The sequence below is a fragment of the Scyliorhinus torazame genome, chromosome 11 (genome assembly GCF_047496885.1).
Source record: "Scyliorhinus torazame isolate Kashiwa2021f chromosome 11, sScyTor2.1, whole genome shotgun sequence".
NCBI classification, from domain to species: Eukaryota; Metazoa; Chordata; class Chondrichthyes; order Carcharhiniformes; family Scyliorhinidae; genus Scyliorhinus; species Scyliorhinus torazame.
The window spans coordinates 243,154,819-243,172,421 of NC_092717.1; the positions used below are offsets into that span (position 1 = coordinate 243,154,819).

The following is a 17,603-nucleotide window of genomic DNA, read 5'->3' on the forward strand; positions in this document are numbered from 1 at the left end:
AACACTGATTCCCCCCCCCCGCCCAACACTGTTCCCCCCCCCCCCCCGCCCAACCACCTGATTTCCCCCCCCCCGCCCAACACTGATTTCCCCCCCCCGCCACCAACACTGATTTCCCCCCCCCCCCGCCCAACACTGAATCCCCCCCCCCCCCCCGCCCAACACTGATTTCCCCCCCCCCCACCCAACACTGATCCCCCCCCCCCGCCCAACACTGATTTCCCCCCCGCCCAACACTGATTCACCCCCCCCCCGCCCCCAACACTGATTTCCCCCCCCCCCCGCCCAACACTGATTTTCCCCCCCCCCGCCCAACACTGATTCCCCCCCCCGCCCAACACTGATTCCCCCCCCCCGCCCAACACTGATTTTCCCCCCCCGCCCAACACTGATTTCCCCCCCCCCGCCCAACACTGATTCCCCCCCCCCGCCCAAACACTGATTTCCCCCCCCCCCGCCCAACACTGATTTCCCCCCCCCCCGCCCAACACTGATTTCCCCCCCCCCACCGCCCAACACTGATTTCCCCCCCCCCGCCCAACACTGATTCCCCCCCCCCCGCCCAACACTGATTTCCCCCCCCGCCCAACACTGATTTCCCCCCCCGCCAACACTGATTTCCCCCCCGCCAACACTGATTTCCCCCCCCCCCGCCCAACACTGATTTCCCCCCCCCGCCCAACACTGATTCCCCCCCCGCCCAACACTGATTTCCCCCCCCCGCCCAACACTGATTTCCCCCCCCCCCGCCCAACACTGATTTCCCCCCCCGCCCAACACTGATTTCCCCCCCCCGCCCAACACTGATTCCCCCCCCCGCCCAACACTGATTTCCCCCCCCGCCCAACACTGATTCCCCCCCCCGCCCAAACGCCGATTACCCCCCGCCCAACGCCGATTACCCCCCGCCCCAACGCCGATTACCCCCGCCCAACGCCGATTACCCCCGCCCAACGCCGATTACCAACGCCGATTACCCCCGCCCAACGCCGATTACCAACGCCGATTACCCCCGCCCAACGCCGATTACCCCCGCCCAACGCCGATTACCCCCGCCCAACGCCGATTACCCCCGCCCAACGCCGATTACCCCCGCCAACGCCGATTACCCCCGCCCAACGCCGATTACCCCCGCCCAACGCCGATTACCCCCGCCCCAACGCCGATTACCCCCGCCCAACGCCGATTACCCCGCCCAACGCCGATTACCCCCCCACCCGCCCCCCAACGCCGATTACCCCCGCCCAACGCCGATTACCCCCGCCCAACGCCGATTACCCCCGCCCAACGCCGATTACCCCGCCCAACGCCGATTACCCCCGCCCAACGCCGATTACCCCCGCCCAACGCCGATTACCCCCGCCCACGCCGATTACCCCGCCCAACGCCGATTACCCCCGCCCAACGCCGATTACCCCCGCCCAACGCCGATTACCCCGCAACGCCGATTACCCCCGCCCAACGCCGATTACCAACGCCGATTACCCCCGCCCAACGCCGATTACCCCCGCCCAACGCCGATTACCCCCGCCCAACGCCGATTACCCCCGCCCAACGCCGATTACCCCCGCCCAACGCCGATTACCCCCGCCCAACGCCGATTTCCATTGGCTCCAGCTTTGTTCAGGCTCCTTGATGTCCAGAAGACACACTGCACGATGGAGGGTATCCTGAATCAGAAGATGGAATGTCTCCACAAGGTCTGTTTGGTGGCCACTCCTACCAATACTGTCATGGACTGGCGGTTAGTTTGGTGTAGAGGCCTCTCCCAAGATTTACCGGCCTCGCCAGACCGTTGGGTCGTGCCCAGAGTTAACAATTTGAGGGGGGCACAGTAGCACAGTGGTTAGCACAATTGCTTCCCAGCTCCAGGGTCCCAGGTTCGATTCCCGACTTGGGTCACTGTCTGTGCGGAGTCTGCACGTTCTCCCCGTGTCTGCGTGGGTTTCCTCCGGGTGCTCCGGTTTCCTTCCACAGTCAAAAAAGGTGTGCAGGTTAGGTGGATTGGCCACGCTAAGTTGTCCCTTAGTGTCCAAAAAGGTTGGGTGGGGTTGCTGGGTTATGGGGATGGGCTGGAGGTGTGAGCTTGAGTAAGGTGCTATTTCCAAGGGCCGGTGCAGACTCGATGGGCCAAATGGCCTCCTTCTGCACTGTAAATTCTATCTAAATTCTGAGTCTGGATGACTCTTCAGAGCTGAAGAGAGGGAGAAATGTGATGGATTATATTCTGGGGGATACAAAATCGGGGGGTCAAGATGGAGCAGAAAGGTGACAGTTTAAAGTTGTTGAACTCAAAGTTGTGTCCAAAAACTGCAATGTGCCCAACCGGAAGATGAGGAGGTGCTCCTCCCGCTTGCATGGGGCCTCACTGTAACAATGCAGCAGGCCAAGGATGGACATGTGGACATGAGAGCCAAGGTGCTGAGTTAAGATAGCAAGCGGCAGGAAGTTTGGGGTCCTGCTTCTGGACTGAACGAAGGTGTTCCGCAAAGCGGTCACCCAGACTGGCTTTAGTCTCCCCAATGTAGAGGAGAGCGCATTGGGAACAGCGACCAAATTGAAGGCAGTTCTGTTCTGAAAGAAGTGTTTGAGGGCCTTGAACGGCGAGGAGGTAAAGGGGTAGGTGTTGCACCTTCTCCGAATTTGGGGGAAGGGAACGTGGGAGGGGGGAATGGGGGAATTGGAAGTGATGGGCCAGGGTGTCACGGAGGGAGCGGTTCCTGCAGCTACGGGGCTATCAGAGCAGATGTGTTTCATGGTGGCATGGGGCGGGATTCTCTCAGCCCAGGTCCGACCCCAGGGGCGGGGCCTCCGATGTGGCCTGGCCCCCGATCGAGGCCCACCGATCGGCGGGCCGGCCTCTCTGGCTGGCGGCCTCCTTTCTTCCGTGTCGGCCCCTGTAGTCCTGCGTCATGTTGCGCCGGGGCCGGCGCGTTGAAGGGAGCCACTGAGCATGCGTGGACCCCGCTGCGCCCAGTTCATGCCGGGATCAGCAGCGGAGCGGCGTGAACCGCTCCAGCGCGCTGCTGGCTCCCTGTAGGGGACAGAATTGCTGATCCTGAGGCCGTGTTGACACCGTCGAGAAACGCGACGGCGTTTCCGACGGCGTCAACACTTAGCCTCAGGATCAGAGAATCCAGCCCATGGTTCTGGAGTTGGCAGAAATGGTGCGGCGGATGATCCTTTAAAGGTAGAGGTGATGGACTGAGAAGTGAAGACAAGTGGGACTTTATATCATGGTTCTAGGAGGGAGGGGCAGTGGTGAAGGCAGAGGTGCAGGAAATGGACCAGGCCTGATTGAGTTTTCTGGCAGCCACAGAGTGAGATCATCGGTTAAAGAAAAAGGCAGACACGTCAGGTGTGGCGTTTGGGAAGGTGGAATCATCACAACAGGTGCGACGGAGGTGGAGAAACTGGGAGAATGGGCTGGAGTCCTTCCAGGGAGCGGGGCGCAATGAATATTGGTGGTCAGCCCATCACCGGAAATGGAGACCGAGAGATCAAGGGAGGGAGGGGATGTGTCAGAAATGGACCTTGTCGAAGTGAGAGAGGGGTGGAAATTAGATGAATTTTCCCAGGTCTAGGCGACAGCACGAAGTGGCACCAACACAGTCATCTATGTCGTGGAAAGAGAGGTGTGGGAGCAGGGCTGAGTAGGATTGGAACAAGGAGAGTTTCACCTAGGGCAGCACGGTGGCGCAGTGGGTTAGCCCTGCTGCCTCACGGCGCCGAGGTCCCAGGCTCGATCCCAGCTCTGGGTCGCTATCCATGTGGAGTTTGCACATTCCCCCCGTGTCTGCGTGGGTGTCGCCCCCACAACCCAAAAATGTTCAGGGTTAGGTGGATTGAACACGCTAAAATTGCCCCTTAATTGGAAAAAATGAATTGGGGACTCTAAATGTATTTTTAATAAAAGGATAGTTCCACCCATCCCACAAAAAGACGGGCCTACTGGGGCCCATGCGGGTACCCACGGCCACACACCGTTTATTTGCAGCCTTCAAAGAGTGATCTAATTCGTTCCACTTCCCTCTTTCACCATATCCCTGCCGTTTCTTTGTCCTTCAGATATTTATCCAGTTCCCTTTTGAAAGTTGTGAATCTGCTTCCACTGCCCCCGTCATATCAGACCGCGCTTGCCAATCTCCCTGTACTAGCGAACGGAACTGAATTGTGATGAATTCAGGAAAACCTTCAAGTAGCTCATTTAGAGGCTTCAGCCAAAATATTTAATTACCCGTTGGTGTTTCAGACATTTGTTGTTAATCTCTGGGGAATGCATCGAGATGTCTTTTGCGATTTTCCGAAAGGGCATTTCTTCTCTCTCTCTCCGTTACAGAGATAGCAGCTTGGATTCATTATATTCTGTGATTTGCCAAAAGTCAATTTAGAATGACAACTCTCCCAAACATTAAATGAATAATGGAAATTGTTAATATAAGCCAATCTTTTGGGTGGCCTGGAGATGCGATGGTGGCCCTGGCAAGGGGAGAGAGCTGGCTTTGGAGAGCTGAATTGTTTCCCTGGTGAGACATAAGAACATAAAAACCAGGAGCAGGAGTAGGCCATCTGACCCCTCGAGCCTGCTCCGCCATTCAATGAGACCATGGCTGATCTTTTGTGGACTCAGCTCCACTTTCCGGCCCGAACACCATAACCCTTAATCCCTTTATTCTTCAAAATCTATCTATCTTTACCTTAAAAACATTTAATGAAGGAGCCTCTTCTGCTTCACTGGGCAAGGAATTCCATAGATTCACAACCCTTTGGGTGAAGAAGTTCCTCCTAAACTCAGTCCTAAATCTACTTCCCCTTATTTTGAGGCTATGCCCCCTAGTTCTGCTTTCACCCGCCAGTGGAAACAACCTGCCCGCATCTATCCTATCTATTCCCTTCATAATCTTATATGTTTCTATAAGATCCCCCCTCATCCTTCTAAATTCCAACGAGTACAGTCCCAGTCTACTCAACCTCTCCTCGTAATCCAACCCCTTCAGCTCTGGATTAACCTAGTGAATCTCCTCTGCACTCCCTCCAGCGCCAGTACGTCCTTTCTCAGGTAAGGAGACCAAAACTGAACACACTACTCCAGATGTGGCCTCACCAACACCTTATAGAATTGCAGAATAATCCCTTTTGCTGTTATTCCGACCAAATGGGGGTGGGTGGGGGACATGGAAGTTTAATGTGGTCGTGTGTTTCACATCTCTAATTTCCTTTGGCAGGTCTTGGAACGGTTGCAGCTGAAGGGATTTGAAATTGTTGGCTCCAACGGTGGTGGCGTCGACTCTTCCCAGTTTAGCGAATATGTACTGAGGCGGGAAATCAGACGACTATCGCGCATGCCGCCTGTCATTCGAATAAAACAAGAACCACTGGACTGAACGGACACACTAGGGGAGGGGGGAGCGGGGGAGAGAGAGAGAGCGAAAGAGAGAGCAAAAAGTGAAGAAAAAAAAAATAATGAAAAAAAATAAATAAGTTTTAAAAAAAAAACACACGCACTCATTTGGTTAAAGATATTGACTGTCGGTTACCAACCAGAACGCGGCAACAAGTCTTTGCCCGAGACTGCATCTAAATCCACCGATGGAGTTTGTGGGACATCATGAAATATTTGTCTTTTTTTTTTGAAAAGTTTCATTTTCGTTCTTGACAGTCTGCGGGCAACATTTCCCCCAAATTCTTCGCATTCGAGTGGTTCACCCCTGAAACCTCTTTGTTTCGAAACTCGCAGTTCCGTCAGGTTGACGAGCTCGGGGTTACGGTTTGCTGACTGGCCGTTTCAGCCCAAGCGGAGACCTGTATCGGTCGATCGCGGGCGCCTTTGCCCGTCGGGGCTTGGAGGTGGAAATCGCGTGGGTAGATTTTTGATCCGCGGGGTGACGTGGGGACAGGCGGGAATGTAGAGTTGAGGCCCCGATCCGATCAGCCCGTGATCTTACTGGCTGGTGCAGCAGGCTCGAGGCGCCTAACGGCCTCCTCCCCGGTCCTCGTTGGTATGCTTTTCTGGCTCTCGTTTTTTTCAGAGCTGTAATAATAATGCGTGACTGCTTTCTGCCTGAAAGGAATTAGTTGGGGGTAAATGTCATCTTAGAAAATAGCACCGATCTCATCCCGGTCTCCGAATTAATTGCTCGAGGCGAGTTGTTGCATTTTCTTTGTAAAACAGCGGTTTCCAATTTATTGGATTTTAATGTGTAGAAGTACGTTTTCTTTTTTGAAATTGCAATCAGGTTGCATTGTTTTTGTCCGAGAAATTCCAAAATGCAAGCAGTCTTTTTGCGATTGATGCACCAAGGCCTTTACTGCAGCAAAATAGAATCCCTGGCTCAACATTCTGCTGTTTCAGTGGGGAAAGGCGCACACAATAGGGACACAATTCTAACCTGACGCATCCATTGATGGGACGGGAAGGAGCCTCCATTATATCGCGCTCAATTTCGCCGTCGGCAGAAGTTAAGGAAGGCCACCAATCGGAAATGGCCTAAATACAACCTTCCACCCGATCTTCCCCCACACTTCCACGCCCAACCATTGCTTTCCCTGAAGCGCTGGGTGACGATGGTGCCTCAGCCCATTGTGCTGAAGACTTGGCATTCCCGGAAACAAAGGATTGCGATTCAAATGATACACTAGCATTTGTCTTTTTATAGATTTCATTTAAAGGTAAACTGAGACTTCAAAGACAGACTTGCATTTATACAGTACTTTTGGCCAAGAGACATCATACATCATAGAATTTACAGTGCAGAAGGAGGCCATTCGACCCATTGAGTCTGCACCGGCCCTTGGAAAGAGCATCCGACCAAAGCCCACACCCCCACCCTATCCCCATAAACCCAGCTATCCTTTTGTGGGACACTAAGGGCAATTTAGCATAGCCAATCCACCTAACCTGCACATCTTTGGAGCACCCAGAGGAAACCCACGCAGACGCGGGATGAACGTGCAGACTCCGCACAGACAGTGACCCAAGCCGAGAATCGAACCTGGGACCCTGGAGCTGTGAAGCAACAGTACCGTGCTGCCCCTTGTACTGTACTGTAGGAAACACAGCAGTCAATTTGGGCACAGCAACTCCCAAAGACAGCCATGTGATGATCACCAGATCATCTGCTTTTGCACTATCGATCGAGGGATATACAGCACCCTGGTTCTACCCTGCCAGCATCCTTCTCATCCACACGCGCACACAAGGGGGATGTGCCCTCAACCTAACATCTCATCAGAGAGACAGCTCCTCCGACAGTGCAGCTCTACCACACGGGAAGCCTTGCTCGCTTCTCTGGAGAGGGACCTGATCCCACAACCATATGACTCGAAGGCCGTCACCTTCTTCCACTGGAAACGGATCCACTTTATTTACTTCATCCACTACCCTGATGATGTTAAACACCTTTTTCAAATCTCTTGGTCTTTGCTCTCAGGAGGAGATAGTGTAACATCATTGGACGAGTAGTTCAGTGATCTCGGCTAAAGCTCTTGGGACATGGGAGGCTGGAACTATAGAGCCAGTCACCAATAATAGTGGCCATGACTGATTGCTGTTAAAAATCCAACTAGGAAACCTGCCGTCCTTACCCGGTCTGGCCGACACGTGACTCCAGACCCCACAGCAATGTGGTCGACTCTTAACTGCCCCTCTGAAATGGCCGGGCGAGACACTCCGTTCAAGGGCAATTAGGGGTGGTCAGCAAATGCTGGGCCAGGTCAGCGATGCCCACATCCCGTGAAAGAATGTGGGAAATCAAAGGAAAACAGTGCGCACTGCTGCCTCAGCGCCAGGGACCCGAGTTCGATTCTGACCGTGGGCAACTGTGTGGAGTTTGCACGTTCTCCCCGTTTCTGTGTTTGTTTCCTCCCACACTCCAAAAATGTGCATGTTAGGTGGGCTTGCGGGACTAGGCTGGGCGAGTGGACCTAGTTAGGGTGCTCTTTCGGAGGAGCGATGCAGACTCGATGGGCCGAATGCGCTGTGGGGATCCGATAGTTCTAAGGTTCTATTCCAGCTTCTCTCGTTGACCCATGTTCGTTAGAAAACGACCACAAAAAAAACAAATTGGATGAAGGAACCTTCATAAAGATGAGATTAAACCCATGGATGGTTGCCAAATGCCTACCTGTGCTCAGAGTTTCTATGATTCTTTAACTACACTTTTTGGACAAGGAAATGTTACTTCTCAATTTGCATCTAGAGAATTTGTTTTAAGAAATATTGGACAATGGGTATTCTGTACCCTCAACAAATCCTTTCCCTGAATTCCCTGCTGGATCTGTTGGCGACCATCTTATATCTCTGGCTTCTGGAATAGGACTCCTCAGAAAAGTGGGGACTGAATTGCGTTGGTCATTGATTTGAAGGTATCTTTCATACAAAGGTCTTGTCGAACCAGCAGAATTCTGTTGAAATGCATGTTACACAGGCAACAGGTTACCTGGATTGTTTTTCTAAAGGGCGGTGGGTTGGTTTAGCTCAGTCGGCTGGACGGCTGGTTTGTGATGCGGACGGACACCAACAGTGTGGGTTCAATTCCCGTACCGGCCAAGGTCACCCACAAAGGCCCAGCCTTCTCACCTGAGGTGTGGCGTCCATCAGGTTAAACCACCACTTGCCTGCGCTCTCTGTCTCTTTAGCACACTGGGCTAAATAGCTGGCTTTTAAGGCAGGCCAGCAGCACGGTTCAATTCCCGTACCAGCCTCCCTGAACAGGTGCCGGAATGTGGCAACTAGGGGCTTTTCACAGTAACTTCATTTGGAGCCTACTTGTGACAAGCGATTTTCATTTCATTTTCTAAGGATGTCTTTGCCGACTTTAAATTTCATTCATTTAAATAGATTTGAATCCTGTTGTGCATTAGCTACTGTGGGGTAATCAGTATAACTGTTGGACGCCAATTACACCAGCCTTTTAGATTTGCACCACACAGTTGACGGGCTAATCCAGAGGTCTAAATGCCTGCGGGATTGCAAACACAAAATAGAACACCCACTGGAGCTCCACCAAGGCATTACAGTAAATTGCAATTAGATCAGAACTTGTTTTGTACCGTATTTAAAGTGTAACCTCATCGTCAGACTGGGATGTCTGAAAACAATGACTTGAACTTATCAGTCAAGTTAATGGATACTATGATTGGAAGAATAATTTGTTTACGTTAAACTGATTATTTTACAAGGATGCTTCAGACCATTTCCTGTTGCACTTCTATACGAGGAGAAAAGAAGTGAGCTCAATGTTGGCATTACCATGTTCACATTCATTGATTATCTTTGTATTTAGGTCTTGCCTTTTGCATGGTGTGTGATCATTTTCGAATATGGCATATACTTTGAACCTGAAAAATGGGTTTAATAGACAACAGACTCCAGTGCCATTAAATCCTAACTTACCACCATCTGCCCAACATGGGAGGGTAAAGCAGTACATTGATTTAAATCAGCCCAGTTGGTCCATGTTGGAGTTTATGCTCCACGTGAACCTACCAATCTTCTGCAATTGACCCTGTCAGCACCTCCTTCAATTTTGTTCTCCTTTTGTGTGCTTACCTAGCATTCCCTTAAACACTTTAACAACTCCCTGTGTCACCGCCGCCACCTCTTACACGTGCTAGGGAACTCGAGTCCTGTCTGGGGTACCGTCACCCAAAACAAGCTTGTGACTTGCACCTGGTGCTGAAGCCCTCGTCCATGTTGAGTTCACCTCCAGACCCGACCATTCCAATGACTCCCTGGCCAAGCCTTCCACCTCGAACTTTCGGTCAACTCCTGGATGGTGAGGGTGGGCACGGCGGAGCAGCGGTTAGCGCTGCTACCTCACGAGGCCGAGGACCCGGGTTTGATCCCGGGGGTCACTGTCGGTGTGGCATTTCCACATTCTCCCCGTGTCTGCGTGGGTCTAGCCCCCACAACCCAAAGATGTGCAGGTTAGGTGGATTGGCCACGCCAAATTGCCCCTTAATTGGAAAATAAATAACTGGGTACTCTAAATTTATTTTTTAAAACTTATGGATTGTGAAGAAAAGGTTCGCAAGAAGGGTTCCGAGGTGAGGGACTTCAGTTACGTCGATAGATTACAGATAAATTTGGAGGAAGAGTGGGCCACCCGGCCCTTCAAGCCTGCCCCCCCCCCCCATTCAATAAGATCATGGCTGCCCCAATTTTAACCTCAACTTCCTTTCACCCCTAATCAGTTTCACATCCTCAAAATGCTGCGAGTAAAGAAGCTTCTCCTGCCCCCCCCCACTGGGTTTGTCAGTGACCATCTTATATTTATGCATTTGAACATCTCAGAAAAGTGTTGAACATTGTATTGAAGATAACTTGCGTACAGTGTTCCGTCCAACCAGCAGAATCCTGTTGAAATGCCTCTTACACAGGCAGCAGGCTCCCTGGGTTGTGATTCTGGTCGATGTCTGTCCTGCTGTGCATTAGCCGCTGAGGTTATCAGTTTAACTGTTGGACACCAATCACACCAGCCTTTCAGACCTGTGCCAGCCCCTCTCTTGTCAAAACATTGTTTTTTGGTTTTTTTTCTAACCCGTACACCCCCTCAAACACCCCCTACCCCTTACACCCACTCAAAAAAACCCCTCCACAAACACACCCCCCTACCCTTTACACACGAACAAACACCCCCCTACTCCTTACACCCCCCAAATACCCACCCCTACACACCAAACACCCCCCAACCGCCCCAAACACCCCCAGCCCCCTACCCCTTACACGCCCCCCACCCCCGTGCTCTCCCCTACCCCCATGCTCGCCCCCTCTCCCTCTGCTTTCCTCCCCCTACCCCTATGCTCTTCCCCCCACACCCCTCTGCTCTCCCCCCATGCTCGCCCCCTACCCCTATGCTCTTCCCCCCACACCCCTCTGCTCTCCCCCCATGCTCGCCCCCTACCCCTATGCTCTCCCTCTACCCCTATGCTCTCCCCCCTACCCCAATGCTCTTCCCCCCTACCCCAATGCTCTTCCCCCCTCCCCAATGCTCTCCCCCCTACCCCAATGCTCCCCCCTACCCCTATGCTCTTCCCCCCTCCCCAATGCTCTCCCCCCTCCCCAATGCTCTCCCCCCTACCCCAATGCTCCCCCCTACCCCTATGCTCTCTCCCTCTACTCTCCCCACCACTCCTATGCTCCCCCCCCACCACCCCTATGCTCTCCCCCTCCCACCACCCCTATGCTCTCCCCCCCCCACCACCCCTATGCTCTCCCCCCCACCACCCCTATGCTCTCCCCCCCACCACCCCTATGCTCCCCCCCACCACCCCTATGCTCTTTCCCCCCCCCCCACCACCCCTATGCTCTCCCCCCCACCACCCCTATGCTCCCCCCCCACCACCCCTATGCTCTCCCCCCCCCCACCACCCCTATGCTCTCCCCCCCCACCACCCCTATGCTCTCCCCCCCACCACCCCTATGCTCTCCCCCCCCACCACCCCTATGCTCTCCCCCCCCACCACCCCTATGCTCTCCCCCCCCCCCCACCACCCCTATGCTCTCCCCCCCCACCACCCCTATGCTCTCCCCCCCCCCACCACCCCTATGCTCCCCCCCCACCACCCCTATGCTCTCCCCCCCACCACCCCTATGCTCTCCCCCCACCACCCCTATGCTCTCCCCACCACCCCTATGCTCTTCCCCCCCTCTGTGAAATGAAAAATGAAATGTAAATTGCTGATTGTCACAAGTAGGCTTCAATGAAGTTACTGTGAAAAGCCCCTAGTCGCCACATTCCGGCGCCTGTTCGGGGAAGCTGGTGCGGGAAATGAACCGTGCTGCTGGCCTGCCTCGGTCTGCTTTAAAAGCCAGCAATTTAGCCCTGTGCTAAACTACCCCTCTGCTCTCCCCCCTCTAACCCTTTGCTCTCCCCCCTCTAACCCTTTGCTCTCCCCCCTCTAACCCTTTGCTCTCCCCCCTCTACCCCTCTTGTCAAAATTAACAGCCTATTTTTTTTTTCCGAAATATTTAAGGAGACATAACTTTCTGTATTGGCTCTATAATCCACGGGCGGGATTCTCCGGCCCCCTCGCCGGGTCGGACAATCGCCGGGGGGGGCAGCGTGAATCCCGCCGGCTGCCGAATTCTCCGGCGCCGGGGTTTTGGAGGGGGAGGGAATCGCGCCGGTCGGTGACCGCTGGCATCGCGCCCCCCCCCCCCCCGGGCAATTCTCCGGGCCGAGTGGCCGCCCGTATTCGGCCAGTCCTGCCAGCGGAAATTACAACAGGTACTTACCGGCGGGACCTGGCTCTGCGGGCGTCCTTGGGGCGGGGGGGGGGAGATCTGGTCCCGGAAGGCGCCCCCATGGTGGCCTGGCCCGCGATTGGAGCCCACCGATCCACGGGCGGGCCTGTGCCGTGGGGGCACTCTATTCCTCCGCATCGGCCGCTGTAACAGTTCGCGATGGCCGACGTGGAGAAGAACCCCCCCCCGCGCATGCGCTGGGATGACGCCAGCACACACTGACGCACACATGCATGCGCCAACTCGCGCCGATCGACAGAGGTCCTTCGGCGGCGATTGCCGTTGCGCCAAGCCCCTACCGCGCCGGCCGGCGCGCCGCAAACGACTCCGGCGCCGGCCTAGCCCCTGAAGGTGTGGAGGATTCCGCACCTTCGGGGCGGCCTGACGCCGGAGTGATTCCCTCCACTCCTGCCCGCCCCGCCGGTTCACGGAGAATCCCGCCCCACGTTTCAGATTTTTCTTTCCGGTGAAAATGGATGTGTGGTCATGTCTGCGAGGCTGGCGTTTCAGGAAAGCATTCAAAGGCGTTTTATTTCTTTTAGCAGAAAGTTTCGTGTTTTTCTGTTTTAAATCATTCAGCATTGTAAGTTGAGCTCAGTTTTTAAAAATGTACGCCAGCTCCACGTTAGAAAATTGGCAGCATTTCAATTACAATTACAATTGTGTCTTTTAAAAAGCATTTAGATAGTTACATGGGTAAGATGGGTATAGAGGGTTATGGGCCAAGTGCGGGCAACTGGGACTAGCTTAATGGTAAAAACTGGCGGCATGGACTGGTTGGGCCAAAGGGCCTGTTTCCATGCTGTAAACTTCTATGATTCTATGAAATCCTCCTTAACCTAAAGTGTTCCACACCACTGCACGAAGGATGGAAATTGTGTGCTTCGATTTTGGTTTCCTCCTCTGTGTGTGTCTGTGTCTCGCAAATGCAAAGCTTCTGTACCTGCATATGCCAGGACACGCCAATGATGTAATTGTATATCATTATCAAACATTCCAACTGTGAAGTTCGAGGTAAACCCCAGCCAAAATACCGTGGGCCTAGAACAGATGTCCAAAGTGGATAGACGATGCATTTTCATGGACTGCTGACCACTTTCATTTTCCTTGTAAGCAGCACCAAGACTATAGGACAGTCACTTCTTCAACTTTGAATTGGAAAGTGGGCTGGTATGCCATTCTCAAGTCAGCAGAAACCGTGCACGGAAGATTCGGCCACACACTGCAGTGGTAACGCAGGCCCAACAATTGCCATTTCTAGAAACTAGCAACCAACTCTGCACTTTGTAAAGACTCCAAAGATGTGTAACAAGTTATTACTCTGTCATAGTCAGGACATATTCTCAATAAATGTTTGATTTGCTTGAACGTTTTGGATAACGTTGCCAGCACTGATTTTATAAGCAAATGCAATGCAGGGAAAGCACGATGGATTGTATTCCAACTTCCCTGTCGGATTGTACAAAATCCCATTTTGTAAAGTTACTGAGACCTTATCATAGAATCTTAAACCGTAACGTTTGCGAACATTGCCTAACATGCTGTATCTCTAAAGTCAAGACGATCGTCATTGGTTAGTAATGTAGTTAAAATAATAATAATCTGTATTATTGTCACAAGTAGGCTGACATTAACACTGCCGCGAAGTTACTGTGAAAATCCCCCAGTCACCACATTCCGGCACCTGTTCGGGTACACAGGGAGAATTCAGAATGTCCGATTCACCTAACCACGTCTTTCGGGACTTGTGGGAGGAAACTTCTTCACCCAAAGGGTTGTGAATCTATGGAATTCCTTGCCCAGTGAAGCAGTAGAGGCTCCTTCATTAAATGTTTTTAAGATAAAGATAGATAGTTTTTTGAAGAATAAAGGGATTAAGGGTTATGGTGTTCGGGCCGGAAAGTGGAGCTGAGTCCACAAAAGATCAGCCATGATCTCGTTGAATGGTGGAGCAGGCTCGAGGGGCCAGATGGCCTACTCCTGCTCCTGGTTCTTATGTTCTTTAAACCGGAGCACCCGGAGGAAACCCACACAGACACAGGGAGAACGTGCAGACTCCGCACAGACAGTGACCCAAGCTGGGAATCGAACCCAGGACCCTGTGAAGCAACAGTGCTAATTTCTGTGTTACAGTGCCGTCCAAAGAGAGTGTCCATTGAGAGTAGACTACCTGTCAACATTCTAAATGGGAAAACTCTTACAGGGCCGTATTTAATGTCAGTAATTAGCATGTTATTTCATTAGCGATGTCATTACTGCAGAAGCTCAAAGAGAAGTTTAGATTTATGTACTTACACCTCCCTTTGTAATGTTTGATCAAATTATTCTCTTCCATGTTCCTATATACTAAAGGTACCAGTGTGATTCACTGATCACAGCAAGCTGATAAATGTGCCAGGAAACTCTAGCCTTACCTTTGTGGCCTGTCTGGGGTACTGTCACCCAAAACAAGGTTGTGACTTGAATCTGGTGCTGAAACCCTCGTCCATGTTGAGTTCACCTCCAGACCCGACTATTCCAATGACCTCGTGGTCAAGCCTTCCACCTCGAACCTTCCGCTAACTTGTGAAGAAAAGGTTCCGGGGCTAAGCAACTTTAGTTTCGTTGAGACATATAAATTAGGAGCAAGAGTGGGCCACTCGGCCCCTCGAGCCTGCTCCCCCATTCAATAACATCGTAGCTGCTCCAATTTTAACCTCAACTTCACATTCCTGCCCACCCTCTGATAAACCTCCACCACTCCCCACCCTTGCTAACCAATAATCTTATCTATTTCTGCCTTGAAGATATTTTAAAAACTCTCCCTCAACCAGCTTCTGAGGAGAATTACAAAGGGGGGCGCACGGTAGCACAGTGGTTAGCACAGTTGCTTCACAGCTCCAGGGTCCCATGTTCGACTCCCGGCTTGGGTCACTGTCGGTGCGGAGTCTGCACGCTCTCCCCGTGTCTGAGTGGGTTTCCTCCGGGTGCTCCGGTTTCCTCCCACAGTCCAAAGATGTGCAGGAGAGGTGGATTGGCCATGACAAATTGTCCCTTGGTGTCCAAAAAGGTTAGGTGGGGTTACTGGGTGACGTGGATAGGGTGGATGTGTGGGTTTAAGTAGGGTGCTCTTTCCAAGGGCCGGTGCAGACTTGATGGGCCGAATGGCCTCCTGCACCGTAAATTCTATGATTCTATATAAGTCTCACAAGCATCTGAGAGAGAAAAAAGTCCTCGCCTCTGTCTTAAATGAGTGCCCTTTTATTTTTAAACAGTGCCCCCCTCAGTTCTCCCACAGAGGAAACATTCTCTTCACATCCACCCTGTCAAGTCCGATTTGAATTGGGGGAAGCTGGGACTGTAGTGCTTGAAGAAGAGAAGGTTGAGAGGAGATTTGATCGAGAGGTTCAAAACCATGAGGTGTCTGGACAGACTAAATAGGGAGATCAATTAAAACATCGACTATCAGTTTTGACATCTTCAATTGACTCGCACCTTTGATGCTTTTTTGGGGGGGGGGGGAGAGGAATGAGTTTTTTTTGTGTGAAAAGTGCTTCCTGACATCATCCCTGAACAGCCTAGCTCCAATTTTATGGTTACCAGCCAAAATAATTTACCCCATCAAATCCTCCCATCTGAGGAGACAGCGTTTTCATCTGGCGGATTCAAGGTGGAGTCTGCAAACCTTGGCGGTTCGACCAGAGCTCAGGGGCAGGATTGTCCGGTCGCTGACGCTCAAATCGCGTTCGGCGATCCCCGCTTGCGCCGAATTCGAAGGGTAGGCCGCATGCCATATGGACGGCCTCAGGTCATCGCCTGAAGCCCTCCCCCGTTACTCAGCCCCCTATGGGCTGGGTTCCTGACAGCGTGGGTCACCCATGAACCTGGCATGGCGGCTGCGGGCTGAGTCCAGCGCCGCCACAGTCGGAGGGGGGGGGGGAGCCGTTCCGCGTGCAGCGTGGGGCTTTGGCGGGGGATGTGGGCACCGGTGGGGGGTGGCGAGGGGGCTTACTGGGGGACAGTATGTGGCAGGCGGGGTCCGGGCGCAGCCGGCGCACTGTTGCACGGCACGGCTGCTGCAGGCCACCGCCGTGCGCGGCCATGGACCCGGCAATTCTCTGGCCAGATCCACAGGTAAAGCCGGGGGCTTTACGCTGCGTGCCTGCTAGCCCCCCCCCCCCCCCCCCCCCCCCCCCCCACCAGACGGAAGATCGGTGCAGCTTTCTCGCCATTTCTTTCTGGCGTAAAATGCCACTGTTCCCACGCCGGCATCAACACTTAGTCTTCACATCGGAGAATCCAGCCACAGAGCTTTATTGAGAAGATGTGACCACTACAGGCTGCGCTGTGGGGCTGCCCATTTTGCCCTCCCAAAACCGATCATAATGCCATTGATCTCTTAATGTGCTTCTGTTCGGCTACAAACATGCTTGTGAGCAAAGCACTATGAATGCACAACGCCCGATCAAATCTTCCATCTGATGTGACATTACGATGAATGAAGGGAGAGGAGAAACAAAGGGAAATTCAGCAACAATCATTTTGCGCCTTCGATGTAGTCGCAAGGCACTTCGCAGGAATCACGGGGAGGCGGTGGCATCGTGCTATTGTCACTGGACTAGTAATCCAGAGAATCAGGGTGAAGGTCAGGGGTCCTGGGTTCGAATCCCACCATGGGAGAATTAAAAAATCTAATGATTACCATTGACGATTGACGTAAAAACCCATCTGGTTCACTAATGTCCTTTCGGGAAGGAAATCTGCCGTCCTTACCCGGTCTGGCCTCCATGTGACATCCAGCCCACAGCAATGTGGTTGACTCTTAACTGCCTATCAAGCCACTCCGTTCAAGGGCAATTAGGGACGGGCAACAAATGCTGGCCCAGCCCAGCGACACCCACATCCCAAGAACGAATAAAGAAAATGTAATCAAAGTTTTACACTGAACTACATAAGGAGATGTTAGTTTAGTATAAGGATCTGGCACATAAAAACCAGTCACACCATGATGCAACGTCATGGTCGGCACCTAGGGGTGAGTGTAGTGTTGGACAGAGCCGTGTGCAGAAGCAAGCACGGAGACAGCTCCTAGCTTGTATTTTATGTATATACTTTCTAGTAATTGATAAATACTTACTTTTGAAAATGAAATGAAAATCGCTTATTGTCACAAGTAGGCTTCAAATGAAGTTACTGTGAAAAAACCCTCGTCGCCACATTCCGGCGCCTGTTCGGGGAGGCTGGTACGGGAATTGAACCGTGCTGGTGGCCTGCCTTGGTCTGCTTTAAAAGCCAGCGATTTAGCCCTGTGTGCTAAACCAGCCCCTGTACTTTTGAAATACCTAAGTCCATGAATACCTAAGACCTACTGAACTAC

The 17,603-nt window shown here is 52.7% G+C and overlaps 2 protein-coding genes across 2 annotated transcripts in view; one reads left to right on the forward strand and one right to left on the reverse strand.

Annotated features, from left to right (window-relative positions):
* The window catches only part of LOC140385884 (uncharacterized), a 75,816-nt gene extending 70,323 nt beyond the window's left edge, over positions 1 to 5,493 (forward strand). The window contains 1 exon segment of the mRNA XM_072468497.1: positions 5,226 to 5,493. Within this exon segment, the coding sequence (XP_072324598.1) occupies positions 5,226 to 5,384 (159 nt within the window). The 3' untranslated portion in view covers positions 5,385 to 5,493.
* Positions 1 to 17,603, reverse strand: part of LOC140385885 (transcription initiation factor TFIID subunit 4-like) — a 315,117-nt gene that overhangs the window by 7,587 nt on the left and 289,927 nt on the right. The window lies entirely within an intron of this gene.